Here is an 18,782-nt window from a genome sequence, read left to right as displayed (position 1 = left end):
CTACTCTGCATCAAGGGGTTTATTAGGTAGGCCTTAAAAGTAGATGTCCTTGATGTCCTTATTTTGGGTTAAACTGTTTCCGGTTTGATAGTTCCGGCCAAAGTGTAGTCCGTCTAGGACTACAACATGACGTACACACATCAAACCCCGAAAAGTGAAGGGATCCCAGGCTAGTATTCAATCAAATCAATCAAAATCACCGCATGCATGCATGGGAACAGTGTTTCACCCAGTGCAAAATAACAGCCCTCTGTCGAGTCAAGTCGGCACTAGGACCCAGCGCTGTCCGCCCGGCGCTCCCTCCTTTGTCTGAGAGCCACTCAGAGCTTCTCTCTCTCCCCTCCTCCTCTTCCACACCTCCTCCTCCTCCTCTCCTCTCCTCTCCAGTCGGTCCACTCTGCAGCCAGTCAGCCAGTCAGTCAGTCAGTCAGTCAGTCAGTACCGTGTCTCTCTCAGTGTTTCGGGCTACGGTGGGACAGTACAGCACACAGTACCATGATGTCTGTCAACCTCCAGAAGAACAGACTGCTGCTGCTCACCGCCTACCAGCAGGTCATCGACGAGAACACAGACACTGACTGGTGAGTGAGTGAGAGAGCATCTCCCAAAGCGTTCTCTCTCTCTTTCTCTTTCTCCTTCTCTCTCTCTCGCTCTGAATCTCTCCTCTTTCTCATTCCGTTTCCTCCTCTCCTCTCCTCTCTCTTTCTCCTTCTTTCTTTCTCTCCCTCCTCCTTCTCCTCCTCTCCTCTCTTTCTTTCTTTCATTCCACCCCGTCGGACGCTTTTCCCCCAGTGTTTTTATTGGTTTTATTGTGTTGCTCATCATGCGCTCAGGCTGGTTGGTTCAAGCTGTGCTTTGGCAAGGTTATGTGTGTGTGCGCGCCGTGGTGCGCGTGTTGTGCGCTGTGCGCGCGCGTCCGTGCGCGCAGGAATAACCGTGTGATGGAGCTAGCTGCTGCTGTTGAGAGTGGAGGACGGACACACACACACACACACACACACACACACACACGCACACACGCGCACACGCGCACACATGCACTGATGGAATATAACAACAGGGGTATAAGGATGGATGGAAGGACGGATGCAGGGAGTACCCCGCCTCCCCCTCTCCTTTCCACCTCACCGGCGTGCACGTGGTGCGTGCGTGTACGTATGCAGCAGCATCCCATCCCTGTCTCTCTCTCTCTCCACCAGAGAATACACAGAGAGAGAATGAAAGTAGGCTAGTAGGGGCTTACCACCACCACCACCAACTCGTGGCTCTCCGGATACACTCCATAAAAAGGAAACCACCAACTTGTTTCACTTTTTGTTCTGCTATAGAGAGATTTCTTCCTGTCAAAGAAGTTGCCTTCTGGATAAAACAAAGAAATATGCACCGGTTTGGGTTTTGTTACATAAAACAGAGGCCTATCCTATAGCCTATACCGACAAAAAGGTGGGCGAGTTTAGTTGGCTGTACTGTACATAGTGCTACCGGTGCACATGTGGAAAAGCTATTATCCTGACCTGTGCTGTGTGCTCGTTTTTCCATATCACACTTTATACACTGGCCATCTAAACCCTGATTTATTGCTTGTGTCTCGCACCAAAGAATTGCAGATCTACAAGCTCCGAGCTCATAACGCCTTTGTGGTGCGAGACGGAGACACAGCCAGGCGTGTAACTGAAGGATAAATCGGCTTTTTAAAAAGCTGAAAAGCTGAAGTCAGTTCCTATTACAGTAGCTAAGAGGAGGGGGTCAGATATATATCTGTGAGATATGAGCAGGTTTTTATCTGGTGAACCTGCAGGCTGACCGGATGGCCGCGTACTTGTACCTTGTATAGGGTAGGCTACAGCCCGCAGGTCACTTGTTTAGACAAACATTGCATTGTGCAACAGTAGGAGTACTTTTGTTTTCCGTGCAGCGGTGCCGGCTTCCGCACTGTGCACCTGGAAACCATTCCTCTGGTTTATACAACGATAGTCATTCCACTGGTTTATACAATACTAAGGCTTGGATTGGGGGCGAGTGAGTCCCTGCGACAGGAGGTGTACTAGTACGTGAAGCTGCCTCACGCTACAGAAACAGGAGATAGACTCCTTCCCCCATGGGCCTCATGGCTCGGCAAGGCTTTACTTATGGTACAAATCAGTCCACTGGTTTGTACAATAGTATAAGTCATTCCACTGGTTCATATACAATACTCTCCACTGGTTTATAAACTAGTGCGACACGTTGTCAGCTTGTAGATCTCATAATTTCTGATATAAGTACCAGTAAGACTCCCTAATCGGGAGATAAGCGACCGTAGGTGGCTTATCTCCACAAATAGGGCAAAAATGTGTTTTTCCCAAATCTTCCTGATCCATGTTGATGACATGAGTGTAGACATGCTGTGTAGTGATATTCGTGATTTTAGGGCAAAAACTGTAGGAGCAGTGTCCAAAAATGTGTTTTAAAAATCGGCCTGAAGGTGGCGCTAGAATAGGGCCATGTGAGAAATGAGGGGTGGGGTCTCCGCGTTGCCTTGGCGGACGAATAGGTACCGGCCCCGGCTCTCCCGGACGCTCCTAGCCCGAGTTACGGCATTTTATGTGCGCTGCAGTGGCAGGGGGTCCTCCACTGGGGGCGCCACCACTTTTGCATCCGTTCTGGAGCAGCAGGAGTCGGTGGTCCCCGGGAATTCCCCGTGAGCAGCCCCGTTGGGGTGGTCATTTGGTCATTTTTGCACATTTGGTCATTTTTTACATCTGGGGGTCCCCCAGGGAGCTGGGGGTCCCTGGGGCTCCGGGGGTCCTTGGAGGTTGTAGTTTGGCAGGCAAGGAGTGTGTGTGTAAAATCTGGCATGGATCGGGTCAACAGGTGCGGAGATATAAGCAGGGAAAAAGTGTGACGTGTGACGTGTGAGCACATTTGGTCATTTCTTACATCTGGGGGTCCCCCAGGGACCTGGGGGTCCCTGGGGCTCCGGGGGTCCTTGGAGGTTGTAGTTTGGCAGTCAAGGAGTGTGTGTGCAAAATCTGGCATGGATGGGGGCAACGGTTGTGGAGATATGAGCAGGGCAAAAGTGTGACTGACTCACTGACTGACTGACTGACTGACTGACTCACAGACAGCCCGTGGAGGTTTTGGTAGTAAATGCGACCTACGGTCGCAATAAATCAGGCTATATACACTATAGCCTGTAGCCAGTGGACTCACACTATGGTGTGGGGAGAGTATTTTTTGTAGGTCTTTTAAGTCTGAGTGATGTATCAAAAAAGCAACTGGGTTAAGCACCGTTGGTCCGACCAGTTTAACATTCACCAGGTTACCATACACCAGCGTCGGCAGGTTAGCATTTCACCAGGTTAGCATTCACCAGTGTCGGCAGGTTAGCATTTCACCAGGTTAGCATTCACCAGCGTTAGTCTTACTGAGGTTAGGGTTAGGGTTAAGGTTAGGTTTAGGTGTATCTCCGTCCCCGAGACTTTCGTCACCTCCGCGCAGCTAATCACGAGCTTCGGTCTGCCTTAACCCAGTTGCTTTTTTGATACACTCGGACTGAACGACCTGCAAAAAACACTCTCCCTATGGTGTGAGTCCACTGGGTTTATAGTTCATACCAATGGTTCTCAACATTTTCATGTCCAAATTGACTGTGAATTTATTTGGCTGTAGACCCCTATTTAAAAATGGACCTAGGGCCTAACGGTGCATTTAAGTGTTTAGATTGTTCCTCATTTCGCTGGGGGCCCCCGCTGGAACCCCCTCAAGGGCCCCTGGGGGTCCCCACCCAGACCCCACCCTGAGGTTTATAGAACACTAGAAACCATTCCCTGGGGTTTATTATACACCGTGATTCTCAACCTCTTTAATGTCAAGGACCCCCACAATTTGACACGCATTAGGCATGTCAAGCTATCAGTCATTTATCTGAGGACCCCCTCCAAAGCAGAGAGAACCCCCCAAGGACCCCTGGGGCACCGGGGGTCCCTCCTTTACCCCAGGAGACCCCATGGCTTATACAATGCTCTCTGGGGTTTACACAACACTGTGGAGGCTCGCTGCTTTCAGCCACTCTGGAAGAGAGGGCGTAGCTATGGGATGAGATGTGTCAATCTGTCAGCTCTCTCTCTCTCTCTCCCTCTCCCTCTCCCTCTCTTTCTCTCTCTCTCTCTCTCTCTCTCTCTCACACACACACACACACACACACACACACACACACACACACACACACACACACACACACACACACACACACACACACACACACACTCTCTCTCTCTCTCTCTCACTCTCTCCCTCTCCCTCGCTCTCTTTCAATGCATTCCTTCTCAGTGGCTTTAATAGATGTGATATCGTTTCAGTTTAGCCTTTGGTTTTAGCTTCTCCGCCTTTTCGTAGACAATGACCCGAGCAGTGCTGGGTCAGTTTGCTGTGGAAATGATCTGTGTCATAGATCTAGTTAGTGTGGTTGCCCAACAGGGCAACACATTATAGTCCTGGTGAAACTTTATTTCTAGGGTAACCTTTCCGCCGCCATTGAAAATTAATGGACTCAATGGGAATGGGAATCAATAGGGAATCAATGGGATAGGGATTCAAAAGGGAATCAATGGGAGTGGGAATTAGTGGGGGAGTGGTGGACAGATCGAGGATTGGACTGGATTGGTCTGGCTTCACATGACAGTTAGCTTACTGCAGAATATAGCCACTTCAGCAACCACCAGCAACCACACTTGCAATTTCCAAATGCATCTTTTTTTAGATTTTAGGATTGGCTACTCAAAAGTAGCAGATGTACAAGTTCAAAGCTATTTTTGAACATTTTAGAAAAATCTTGGAAGAATTCTTGAACACAAATCTTCTATTCTGGGGTTCCCTGGCACAAAGCATTTTCAGATTGGAGGTCCACGGCCAAGCATATATCAATATGGACTAGAGATTCTCGGCATGAAAATGTTTGAGAACCACTGATTTAGACACCATTTGTCTAATCGGCCTCAGGTCTCTTCATCTCTCTCTCTCCTCTCCCTCTCTCTCTCTCTCTCTCTCCCTCTCTCTCTCTCTCCTCTCCTCTCCTCTCCCCTCTCCTGGAGGAAATGGCGTCAGCCAGGGTACCAGCCCCCGTGAATTCTCCACTGATGGGGTCTTTGTTGAATTATTAAGACGTGATAGTGAGAGAGAGCAAGGAAAAACAGGCACATGCAGAAGGAAAGAGAGAGAGAGAGAGAGAGTGAGGGGGTGAGGGGTGACATTCCAGTGCATTTGAGAAGCCCCTTTGTGTTGGCCGGGCACGTGGCCAGATGAATCTCATCTAAAGCCCACCTGTCAAACACGACAAGGTGGGAAGGAATATGCGGCAATTTATCACTTTTCTAACGTAACTGGAACCCGACCGCCGTCTCTTATTTTAAAGGCGGCATTGACTTTGTCTTGAGGGGATAAAACCATAACAGCTGCAACAGACCTAGATCCTGTTATACTTTCTATCATTCAACGCAATTGCTTTATCGTAAGTGCGTGTATGTGTGTGTGAGAGTGTACTTGTATTATACTATACTTGTTGTGACTGCCAAGTGTCTACACAAGTATAGCACAATTTGGGGAAAAAATAGACGAGGACAACATTCCTGGTCCTCAAGAGAAATGGTTGTTTTATGGTTAAAAAAGATTTGCGATGTTGGGCTTAAAAATATTCTACTTAGTAGGCTACTTAGTTACAATGCAGCGCAACATGCTGTGATGCAATGTAACTCTTAAGACTTCATGGTTAGAGTTAAATGTCTAAAAAGGTATAAATTGTGTTCATAAAACTGTTTGTCCTCACTAGCATAGTAATGTGTGTGTGTGTGTGTGTGTGTGTGTGTGTGTGTGTGTGTGTGTGTGTGTGTGTGTGTGTGTGTGTGTGTGTGTGTGTGTGTGTGTGTGTGTGTGTGTGTGTGTGTGTGTGTGCGCGCGTGCACACGCGCGGGGGGCCACAGGGTATTTCGGAAGCACTCTACCCACAGCCATTTCCTCCTCATCAGTGAGCACTTATCTTCAGGTGTCATTTCATAATGGAAAATCAAAAGCCGCAATTTCAGACATCTGTTTAAGATGCTGCACAATTAAGACGTTCATTTCAGAAAGCACCAGGCCTCCCTTTTTTTATTTTAACAAATCACTGTCAGTGTCAGCCCTCAGCATGCCGCAGTAACGTGAACCCGGTGCCATCTGTTGCCAAGTCAATAGTCTCAAACTGAGGTCATATTGACCTAAATATGAGACTTTAGTTTCAGGATGTGTAAACACACGGCCCCCACCCCCCCATCCCCGCTCTCGGACAAAATGGTCGATAGCACCAGAAATAGCACGGGTACATTTTAACTCTCTGTGTGTAACTCAACCCACCGAAACCAGGAAAGCATGCGTGTCATTCTTAGATTTTTGCTATATGTACTGTATATAGCAACGTGTTTTTCTGAAAACTCGTAGGATTTAGAAGAATGGTTCGCAAAAGAAATCACAGATATACAAGCTTACAGTGTGTCACTTAGTGCCCTGCTGCAAGCTTGCGCATCTGCTATTTTTGAAAATCTTTGAAAAGTATCGTAAAAGGTTTGGAAAACTTGAAACACAAATCCTCTCTTCGAGGGGTCCCTGGCACAACACATTTTTAGATGGCGGGATCCGTTGCTAAATATACATATCATTTTGGGCCTGGGGGTCCTTGGCAGTTGGCACAAAAAAGATTGAACTACTGATTTAGAAGGCATGTGTAGAATGGTCCTCAGGTCTAAGGATAAGCCATGAACAGAAGGATAATTGGTCCACAGACCTATCCGTCTATAATGTTTAGGTTATATCCCCAGAAATGGATGAATGTAATTTCTGGTAATCAGATTTTGATGCGACCCGTTAGGGTTCATGTTTCCAGTTCAGCTAGGATCGACACTGAGGATTTTATTGTGCTGTCGTTTCCACTGTCACTCTTCATCAGCGATGTTTGGGATGAGATGCTATTAGGTTCACATCTGTCTCTGGTTTGCTCTCAGCAGCGGTGCACTGTTTAAACTGCTCTTATTGCACATTCTACCATACTAAGACGGGCACCGGTCTACTCTGGAACCATGCGAGTTGGGAATGCGTGCGCCCCACCCAGCTGCTATGTAATACCAGTCGTACCCATTGTCAGAGTACTCCTTGTACCTTCTGTCTGGCTGTGAAAAATGTTATGCCCATATGTGGATATCTCTGTACCTGTCTGTCCTCATTCCTTTTATTTCCCATGTATGGAGGTCCATGATGTCATCAGTATATATGCCCATATATGGGCATATGATATTGATCGGCGGTTCTGGACAACTCCATAGGCTATATATGCGTGCTTATATATGGGCATATCAGTGTGCGTGCGGTACTGGACAACCGGACACCGTTAGTGTGTCGAGTTTGACGTCGGGCGGTCGGACAGTTCTCGAGATGCGTATGAATTACAGATATGCTCATATGCAGAGATTAGCACATTTACAGTAGGATATTTGCTATTAGGCTATGAACTCCTCCTAATAGTTTACTGTAACTAACTATTACTGCTTGGTTGTAGTGTACTGCTTGCTATGCTGTGTTACACGACTACACCATTAATCCATACCATATTACCTGACGATTCATTTGCTATCGATATGCTATAGCCTAAGTACTACACTTACGGTAATCTCACCCTCAGCCTTTATTCGACCAGGGGCTGATATGGCAGTGGCTGACCAATCAGTGCAAGCGTGCTCTACCTCCATGAGCGACCTCGATCATTGCAGCAGGAACTCTGCATGTCAAACAATGTTGAACAGATGCTAACTGTGGTTGTCTTTCTGAACAGCTACTGCCATAACAGCCCTATAGGGCTGATATTAATTATCAGCCTGACACTGTGTGTGTGTGTGTGTGTGTGTGTGTGTGTGTGTGTGTGTGTGTGTGTGTGTGTGTGTGTGTGTGTGTGTGTGTGTGTGTGTGTGTGTGTTTTGTTCTGCAGTGCTTTAGTATTGGGGTCCATTGTGTGTGTGTGTGTGTGTGTGTGTGTGTGTGTGTGTGTGTGTGTGTGTGTGTGTGTGTGCGTGTGCGTGTGCGTGCGTGCGTGCGTGCTTGCGTGCCGTTTTGTGTACGTATTTGACTGTGCTCTTTGGGGCAGGATTCTGCCACTGTTTGTTGTTCTGCACAGTGCAGACTACTGCTTAGATGTGTACCAGTGATCAGATGTGGTCATACGGGTGGGGACACTTTTGAGGTGGGCCCCGGTCCAAAAGGTTGAGAACCACTAATACCACTGTATACTGTTGCTTCTTTATGTGAAGCTATTCCTGTATCTTACTGTACTTTTTCCTTACTCTGTATCCGTCACTTAACTATACATGGGTTGCATTTGTAGTCCTAAACAGGCTATATTGAGGACCAACACAGGTGTTAAATTTGTCTGATTGGCATAGAACCAATGTTCCACGTTAATCAAAACACCTGTGCTGGTCCTCAAAATGGCTGGTGTAGGACTACAAATGCAGCTGCGTCTCAAGTCCTTAATCAATCCTATTTCCTATTTCCTTGCTTGTATGTTAGTCCCTCCCATTGAGGAAATAGAGAAGAGGAGACGTCCCATTGGCCATTTCTGATGACAACATCACAGGTGATAGGCCAACTCCCAGTGGGCGGGACTAACAGACAAGGAAATAGGAAACAAGTGAAGGAAATAGGAATTATTTAAGGACTTGAGACGCGGCTGATCATGAATACCTTGCCGTCTCTGTCCACTGTATTTCCACCATGGGACCAATAAAGCTCTATCTATCTCTCTCTTAACACACGGACGCACGATTGATGACGTCAACGGCCGTGCTGAGCAACACACAATGTGGCCTCCTGACTGACCGCCACCACGCTTTGGTCATTTTGTATCTTTTGTTGCTGCTAGTGAGAACTCAGCATGAGAGGCTCACTGATGAACAACTGATTAACCCACGCATTCATCGCTGCCCTCGGGAACTTAACCTCGGCCCGCAGTGAATGAATGCCCGGGTGATAATCTATATTATGCTATACGCCAGTGCTTCTCAAAGTGGATTCCAGGGACTCTTAGCGGTTCCTTTAGGGGGGTCTAAATTGACCCTTACCAGCCTGTAACTCTGACAGTGTACAAATGGAACCAAATGGACCCTAACGGTTAGGGTCCATTTGGTTCCATTTTGTACACTGTCAGAGTTAAGGGGAGACCTTGAAATGTAAAAGTTTGAGAACCACTGTACTACGCTACACTATACTACTTTGCAGTCCTAAGCTATAGCTAACTGTAATCATTAAGGATAGCAGTAGGCTACATGCTAATGTTTAATCATCATGGCCATCTGTGTTTCGGCGGCTAAATGATAATTTCTTTACTAAACCGTGTTAAGTTGATCTGTTTGGATGGATTCTGATGACAGGATAACATTGTTGTCCCACTAGGCTAGTCAGTAGAGTAGGATTAACTGACATTTCTTCTAGTCCGTACCAGGATTAGGGGGTCGTGCAACAGTTTGACAAACTAATAGTTTTAATTGATGAAAATAATCAATTTTAACAAAATAATGTTAATGGTGGGTGTTTTTTTGTTGTTTTTTTGTTTTTTGCAGATTTACAAGCTCAAAACCCATCTCGATGCAGCGCATCGTGAGCGTTTAGATTGGCTAGTATCTTCATCTTGTCTTTATGTATAGAATCTAGAAATGGACCCATGTTGCCAAGAGAACTGGCAAATTGCAATACATTCTGTTGGCACCGACACAGAATATATAGCCCTATTAATTAATTTACACAAAATGATTCCTTAACATTTACCATTTACTGCCTCTTAATAGGAATGTAAACCAAGGGATTCAAGCTTCATCCAAGCTAGTAAATCCTCTGTATCTGCCACCCCATCACAGCCTTGTTTAGTATGAACTGATTGACAGCTCCCAATCAAGCAAAAGGTTAACGTGGCCTTTGGTGGTGGTGTTAAAATATCTCGAGGGGAGTTTTGTCTAATGTTGCATATGTGTGTATGGCATTATGAGGAGCGAACAGAGGGGTGTTGTGGGACGGGGGGCTCAGGCTCTGCCCCCGTTTTTCACACTTGAGGAGGTCGGAACAATGGAGCGGCTTCCTAAACAGCACTGACCCCAAACAACAAGCAGGAACCCCCTCACCCCCTGTTGTCCTATTAAAATTATACAAGCCCCTCTGCCATCTTTATCCCATCCAGAATATATACTGCTGGACCAACTAGAAGGGGTCCTCTGTGTTTTATGAGCTAAGGACCCCTTAGCTGTGTTCTCTCGTGCACCGTTTAATTGTTGTGTTTATTGCCAACTGATGACCTTTAGTGTTAATCAGAATCAGCTTTATTGTAAATGGTAAATGGTGCCTTTATCCAAGGCGCTTTACAGAGATTGTGCATTCACCCATTCACACACACATTCATACACCGATGGCTGAGGAAATCATGCAAGGCACCAACCGAGCAACTAGGGGTTCAGAGTCTTGCTCAAGGACTCTTCGACACTAACTCTAGGGGAGCCCAGGATCGAACTGGGAACCCTTCGGGAACCCTCCGTATTCTAATGACATGGTGACAATGGTTTCTCTACCCCTGAGCCACTGCCGCCTCACATCACAGCAGATCTATATATATCGCGCCGCGGTTTGAGCTTGTGGATCTGCTACTTTTGATGCTTTTGTGTGACGCTGTAGTATGATCTAGTAGGGCAGGGGTGGGACACTTTGATCATGGAGAGGGCCACTATATTTCCTCACTCAGTCCAAAGGGCCACGTTGCATAATACAGTCGGGCACAAACCTCTTATCCCCGTATTTTAACTTTTTTTCTCCCCTTGTAATTAATGTCCTACTTCGTCATTCTGTGTCACACAAAAGTAGAAAAAATAGCAGATCTGCTATTTTTGCTATTTTTTAATTGGAATCCTGAAAAGTACAATTTGTATTTAATTTCAAAATGTGTTACAGTGTGAAAATGGGAGGTTTCTGCCTGACAACAGCGATATAAAAAGCTGCAGGTAATTCGTACATGAGGTGCAAAAAGTGTCATAATCATCATCGACATGTCCACAATAGGAAGGTAGTCTGCAATCTGACGAAGGCAAAATGTCACTGGTAAAAATACACATGGTAGATCCACAAAGGAAAGTCATCTGCATAACCACAAAACCATGTGTTTATAGTTGGACTATATGCACATACGGACAGACTTATGGATGTAGTGCAACAAGAGGACAAGGAACATTATGTTAAGACATTATCATAAGAACATCATGATACTGCAGGAATATATTTAGTTAACTTCTGCTCTAACCATCGGTGCACGCACACACACGCACACAACACACGCACGCGCACGCACGCACGCACGCACGCACGCACGCACGCACGCACGCACACACACACACACACACACACACACACACACACACACACGTTTGTACTGCATGCGTTTGTATACTTGTGAGGAGTGGACATCAACAGGACGGCGATATTATTTATATTTTTTAGTAACTGTGATTATAATACACTATAAAGTATTAATATATTACTATGATAATTATAATACACTATAATAGATTATAACAGTGATTATAACACAATAGAATCTATTATCATGTATTACTATGATAATTATAATACACTATAATAGATTATAACAGTGATTAATTTATAACACAATAGAATCTATTATCATGTATTACAACTATATCCTGGTGGTCTAAATGAAAAGTCAGTGAGTGATCAGTCATTATGAAGTGTTTGCCCCTGTTTGACCTAGCTCAGACCTACTCTGGATTGGATACTTTTTAGTTTAGTTTAGTTTAGTACCACTTTCACACCACTTTACCCAGGTCCTTGTAGTGGAAAACTTGGCAAGTGGGATGTGTGGAGTGGTGTGGTCTTAGGCCATGTCAGTGGAAAAGGGGCTAGAAGTACACCCACCCACCCACCCATGCAACAGATCTTCACGTCACTTTCCGGCATGTAACCATAACTCACCCGGCTGTCCCCCTGCTCTGTCTCTGCTGCCTGCCTGCAGCCAACACACACTCGCGCGCACGCACACGCGTGCACGCGATGTGAGAGTCTCAGTATCATCAGGCCTGATTCAGAGATGCATGCCCCCTAGCATAACTCATTATTTCTCCTTTCTGGGAGTCTTATTAAAATGTCAAATCCAATTGTTACCTTGACACCGAACACATATTTCTGCTGACTAAAGTTTTTATTAAGATGGCAAACACCAAATCAAATGTCACAATAGCCTCACTTACCTGCATCCGTGTCACTCTAGATAGATCTTTACCATCTTAACCATGTTAAGCGGCTAACCCGCTCACAGCGAGCTTGTAGATCTGCTATTTTGGAAAAGTTGTGAAAATGGTTGCAAATCTTTGACTATATGTATTTTTAAACCAAACATTTGTAACTTAACTAAATATTTTGAGATGGGGGTCCGTGGCCAAATACATTTTGGGGGTCCTTGACTTGAAAAAGTTTGAGCACCACTGACATAGAAACATGAGTTTTTCAAAAACATTTTTTGAAGACATTTATAGAATTGGGTCAAAAATATTCAAAGACGCATTTTCAAGTTTTTCTTTCCTCAAAACAAAAAAGCAGGTCTACAAGCAATAATGCCTTCCCAGTCTAAATGGGTAAACAATTATTTCCCTCTAGTCATCAGCCACAGGAGAAGTGTGCTGGTGTTTACCTCCAGAAGAAACACACTGCCCTGTGGCTGTGTTGGGGTGTTTTCACTCTTTATGTGGGGAGACGGGAGACGTTTCTGCTCGGGCTCCCAAAACAAACTACACAGCCGGAGGTGTGTGTGTGATTTAGCAGGTAAACACCACCACACACTCCCGTGGCTGATGATGACTGCGAGGGAAATGATTGATAAAAACAAAATGTCATGAGTCATGTTAGAAACTCTCTCCCTACTGGCCCCGTGCCTGAGGACAGCTCACCACTGAACACCAGATCAGGTGACTGGTTGAAAAACGCTCACTGGCTTTCTGGCTTTAGTGTTGTATTATGTATGTCTTTTTTTAACTGTGCCCACAGGGGGAGAAATGAAAGGTGGACAGAAGCTGTTTGAAGTTAAACCACAGTAGTCAGACACAAAGGAGAGGGTCCGGGGCTTTTTTTGAGAATCTGAGTAGCTGATCTGATATCAAACGCTCCACAGACCCCCGCATCCACCGTCCCCCACTCCCTCCCCACCCATGTGTCTTGGGGGGGGTCATTAATGTGGAGAGTCATCTTTGGGTATAATGACATCAAAGCTGGAATGCTGCATGGTTCAAGGAGATATACGTTCTGCTGCTATTGTGTACCAGACACGACCTGGTCTTTAGAAGATCCATTTGCCTGTTCCTCTAAACAAGAAGGTCTCTCAAGTTCAACGCCAAATTACTTAACACTTTATTGATGATGTTGAGGTCTTCATAGTCAGTCATAATAACATTCATTAATAATAATATTATCCATTCTGTGTTGAGAGAGTGTTGCGAACTTCTTTCCTTATTATGTTTAACCTTTCTACTCAAGTTGTTTTGAGCTTGAAATGTTATTTTCTAAGCATTAACATAAATAAGCATGAACTCTAGTCAACAAAGTAAGTTAGTTAGTAGTTCGGAGGGGCTTATTGTCGGTATCAGCTGAGAACGAGGGAGTCTGTCCCCGTTAAGATGCGCTAGACCCCTGGGAGATGGAATGTTGAGGTGGAGCACCACACCTACCATTAGCTCCCAGTACTTACCGCACGACTTGCTGCAAGCCATGCTACTCATACTGTCATACGCTGAGTTTGGCGGTGCCCGGAATCGAACCCATGACCATAACGTGGTCCAAAGGCAAGAACTACTGACCCAGACAGGAAGTCAAAGGGTCAAGCCTGGCTCTGATTGTACGATGCCTGGGTTAAAAAAAAAGAGTTCCTATAACGCAAGGATGTGGCATCCCCCTGTAGTAACTCAGAGGATCCCCTAGGGGGTCCTGGCCCCTGTTGAAGACCCAGGGTCGGAATGTGTAGTTTTTCAGGGTACCAGGAAGTTAGTGGAGGATGTTTTGGTTTTCTGTTTCGATTCCAGGGGTTTCAGAGTGTCCGGTTTTTGTTCCTAACGAGTACTTCCTGTCTCCATCAGTGTGTATTGATCGTTGCGAGCGCGCGCGCATGTGTCTTTATGCAAGTCTGCTGAAAGAAAGACTATCCTGTTAACTGCTATACTGCTGTTAGCTGAATGAGTACACAAACTGCTTTTTATGTGTCATTCAGTTCACTGATCTATCTATTCCTTTTCATGGATCAGGGAAGAACATCTTAGTAGAAGTCTATTGTGTTCCGGCTGAATGAATGGGACCAATAAGTTCCTTGTTTATCTTTATGAAAACTCACATTTTGGGTTTTCATTCACTTTTCTTTTATGTTAGTGTTGTCCTTACAATCTTTGTGTTTTGCCAATTATTTGGGGGCCCACTTGCAATGTTCTTACGGCCCACCAGATGGCCCAGGTTGTGTGACTGTAGGTCAGGTAGAGAACAGCAGGAAAGGAATGTAGCAGTTCTCAAATGGACTCCTCCCTCGTCCAATCACAGCCAGGCTTGACCTTTGACTTCCTGTCTGGGTCAGTAGACGAAGAGGACGCTAGCTCCCACATCTCTCTCTCTCTCTCTCTCTCTCTCTCTCTCTCTCTCTCTCTCTCTCTCTCTCTCTCTGTTCTCTACCTGGCATCAAGCCCAGAGTTACCAGTCCACTGCCCTTAAGGTGTTTCTTCTCTTCTCTTCTCTTCTCTTCTCTTCTCTTCTCTTCTCTTCTCTTCTCTCATAAGTCTCCTCTTTTCATATGTCTCCTCTATTTATCTTTTCTCTCCCTTCTTGTCTTCAGGTTATGTGCGTGCATGCTGTGCCTGTGTGCCTGTGTGCATGTGTGTATCTGTGTGTTTGTGGGTCTGTGTGTCGATGAGGAATGTGTTTGACATTGCTGCTGATCTACAGAGACCAAACCAGCGGTAACTGTGAGAGTATAAAAACATTGGAAAATTACACAACAGAATACCGGTTCAGTTATAGTTTCATAATAATAAACTATAGTTGTTATTCAGATTTTATGCTAGCTATGTTACAGTATTTAGATAACTCATGCTCAACATGGGGTCTGGGGCACCTCCAGTGGTCCTTGAGATGGTCCTTGAGATGGCTCCAAGCGAGTGTACAAATGAAACCAAAGGGACCCTTATGGGTGCATTTTGGTTCCAGTTGTACACTCTCAGAGTGTACAAATGGATTTTGCAGTGCAGATTACAGGGGTCCTAGAGATTTAAAAAGAAAGTATCAAATGGGGGGGGGGGGGGGGTCCTTGAAATGATGACAGAGGTTGATAATTTCTGCTTTAGATGGATGCTATTATGCTATGTGTGCTGTTCCCTTAGACACAGATGTTAAATACATTATTTAGAGAGAGAGAGAGAGAGAGAGAGAGAGAGCGTATGAATAGGCCTTGATTTTCTCGCCCACTTATGCTGTTGTGGGTTGAAAAGGTTCATTCTGCACTGTTGTAAGTTACTCTGAAAGCGAGTGCCTGTTAAATGGTTGAAGTGTAAATGGTATCTTAGGTCCTTTGATGCATCATAGGTAGGGTAAGTGATATTGCTATAGAGTGTTTGTTCAGTACAAGGGCAAGGGGTCTCCCCTGCTCTCCAGCTCTAGAATGACATAAGCTTCATTGTGCCTTCAATTCAAATCTGCTCTTGTTCGCAGATGACTCGGCTCTCCTGGTCTCGGGCAAGGACAAATTGCAGGTTGAAAAAGCCGATGGAGGGGCACGGTGGCGCAGTGGTTAGCGCTTTGCCTCACAGCTAGAAGGTCCTGGGTTCGATTCCCGCCGGGGGACGCTGTGGGTGCTGGGGGCGTGTGTCTCCCTCCGCGTCATCAGCGCCCACACCCTAGGTGGGGTTGGCGATAGGGCCTTTCTGTGTGGAGTTTGCATGTTCTCCCCGTGTCTCCTAGGGTTGATACCCTCACAAAAACATGCAGTAATCCTGGTCTCGATAATGCCTCCCCCTGGCCAGCTGGGGCGCCTGATGGAGGGGAAAGGAACTGTTTGGAATAACGTGTTCCTTCCACGCGCTACGTCCATCCCGGGGAAACCCCCCCTGTCAGGTGAAAAGAAACAACTTGGACTACTCATGCATTGAAGGAAGCATGAGGTCAGTCCGTTGTCTCCCCAGGCGCGGCAGAGGGAGAGCAGAGCCCAGGATTGCATAGGCAATTGGCACTGGGTGAAAATGGGTTGCAAAATCGTGGGAAAAAAATTATAGGAAAAAAAAAGAAAAAGCCGATGGAAGATGGAATAAAGTCGGGGACAAGTACTATAGTCTGGTTGCCCTAGGGTCAGCCACACTAATAATTACACCTAGGTAAAACTTAATCCATTCCCTTTGGGTCCAGAATAAAGCTCAGTGCAAAGCACTGATGGCTTCACTGTCTAAAGTTGGTGACAATATTTTGACAAGAAAAGAGGAAATTACCTACATTTGTTGTATTTTAGAGGAAAATCGAAAGTGGTCAAAAAAGTCAACCAAAGAACATGTTTTTGTACAGGATCTCCTCCTCACTGGTCAGTATCCTACTGAAATGAATGCAAGAAATGTATTTTTTATCTGCAGAAACACAATGAAATAGTTAAATCGCAATGGTTATCGAGTAAAGCCCTGGAGAGGTCCAACAGGACCTGGCCTGAGGTGCCTTTCCTCCCAGGCCGTGGGGTGCTGCTACAGTTAAAGAGACGAGGCGCTGCCTGGGGTGATGAATGGTCCAATCACACGGCCCCTCTGCGCCTCAGGCAGCTGTGGTCGCCGTGGTAACGTGTCCCCCAGGCAGAGGTATATTATTCCAGGGTGTAGAGTTCTGATCTGATGAAATGTGTGTGAAACGCCGTGGGTTTTGGTCCCTATACCATTAACACGTGTGTATATGTGTGTGTGTGTGTGTGTGTGTGTGTGTGTGTGTGTGTGTGTGTGTGTGTGTGCTTGTGTGTGTGTGTGTGTGTGTGTGTGTGTGTGTGTGTGTGTGTGTGTGTGTGTGTGTGTGTGTGTGTGTGTGTGTGTGTGTGTGTGTGTGTGTGTGTGTGTGTGTGTTTTGCTGTACGTTTGTATATCGTCTCTGTTGGGTGGAAACCTCATATGTCCAAAACTGTCACTTTTCAGGATTCAAATTCAAAAATAGCTAACGTAGCAGATCTACAAGCTGAAGAGGTGGAACAAAGCAACTCACACACGCTCTGAAATCAGACGATGGCCTTTTATTGTTCCACAAGCAGAAACCGAGTGGCCATTCAATATAAAGAACCAAGTGCGGTGTACTGGATAGGTTCCATAGGTAAGATAGAACTGTATTGGTCCCCAGCGGGACTTGGTTTGTGCAGCAGTTTCACAGTAAAAACAGGACTTCACACACGAATCCACTCGAGACAGTAGGATGCAAGACACAACACACAGGCCTGTCACAGTTCTTATACTGTATAAAAACAGCTGGAAGAGATGAATATATTATGTCATATTTCCATCATTATTTCCACATAGTTGTTTAAACCTTTTTAAAACGTTTTGTACCCGCCGTCACTATTTTGGACATTTAGGACTATCTATCTGTCTGTCTGTCCATTTCAATATGGGTACCATTCATTGTCATGTTGTATACAAATCTGCCGTTTCAACTCTTCGGTATTTACTGCTATTTTCCTGAAAATGTCCTGGAAATGCATTTTTCAACTGGTTTTGCCTTTCAAATTTCTATGGAGAATGGAGTGTATTTTACTATTTTTGCAGAAACTCTTAAATGGAAAGAAACCACTCCTTTCCCACTGAAAAGCAGAATCCATTGTCATAGATATATTTAAACTTTGAAGTCAGAGAAGGTCATAAAAATAGCAAAAATAGCTGATCTACAAGCTCAGTGTTCTGCAAATCCCCTGAAAATCTACTGTCCTGCCAATGGCAGATCATGTGAAGTTTTGAAATGGCACATCTGTATATTTCAGTAATAGTCTTTGCATATTAACATATTTGTAATATCTGCTCTATATGCACATTTTTGTGCACAAAGCCTAAAAGCCAAAACAAATGTAATATTATTCATGTAACAGTTTTCAAAGCCAAAACACAATTCAATCGTTAAATCGCAATTATCTCGTCTGACAATTAGTCATTAATTAACTAAAACGTCATGATGCTGGCAGCCCTCTTTAGGACCAAAGCGTTCTTGTGTCACCATGCTTGGAGCCTCGCGATGCTCACACTGCAAAAAAAATCCCTAATCACACTTTTATTAGTCATGCATGTTTAACGTTGACAGTCAGCACATTGAAGTGGAAGTGAGAAGAAAGATGAGCTCCGTGCAGCCCATAATCCACAGCCTGGAGCAGATGTTTTCTGAAGAGGAGAGGAGAGGAGAGGAGAGGAGAGGAGAGGAGAGGAGCAGTGTTTGAAATAAAAATCTAAATTTGGACGTGTGAATCATTCACGCTGCCAGAGAGAGAGAGGTGAGAGAGAGAGAGAGAGAGAGAGAGAGGTGACAGGAAAGGTGGTTCAATTGAGCAGAAAAGAGAAGTCACTGGTTTCACAGCATTCTTATTTTTAACCTGCCTTTGGTTTCGCTCTCTTGCCATCACTTTGTTCTTTTATCTCTCTATTATCTGTCTCTCTCTCTGTCTTTATCTGTCTATCTGCCTCTTCCGCTCAAAGCAGCACTATATCTGT

At 45.3% G+C, this 18,782-nt stretch overlaps 1 protein-coding gene across 2 annotated transcripts in view; it reads left to right on the top strand.

Annotated features, from left to right (window-relative positions):
• Positions 1-380: 380 nt before the first annotated feature.
• dbn1 (drebrin 1) overlaps positions 381-18,782 on the top strand; it is a 133,628-nt gene continuing 115,226 nt past the window's right edge. For both annotated transcript variants that reach the window (XM_080748443.1, XM_080748442.1), the window contains exon 1: positions 381-581. In XM_080748443.1, coding sequence (XP_080604569.1) covers positions 496-581 — 86 coding nt within the window. In that variant the 5' untranslated portion in view covers positions 381-495. The remainder of the gene's footprint in view (positions 582-18,782) is intronic.

The sequence above is a fragment of the Nannobrachium achirus genome (assembly GCF_963921795.1).
Source record: "Nannobrachium achirus genome assembly, chromosome: 19".
Classification (NCBI taxonomy): domain Eukaryota; kingdom Metazoa; phylum Chordata; class Actinopteri; order Myctophiformes; family Myctophidae; genus Nannobrachium; species Nannobrachium achirus.
The sequence above is the reverse complement of the archived record's forward strand: the minus strand, read 5'-3'. Positions and strand labels throughout refer to the sequence as shown.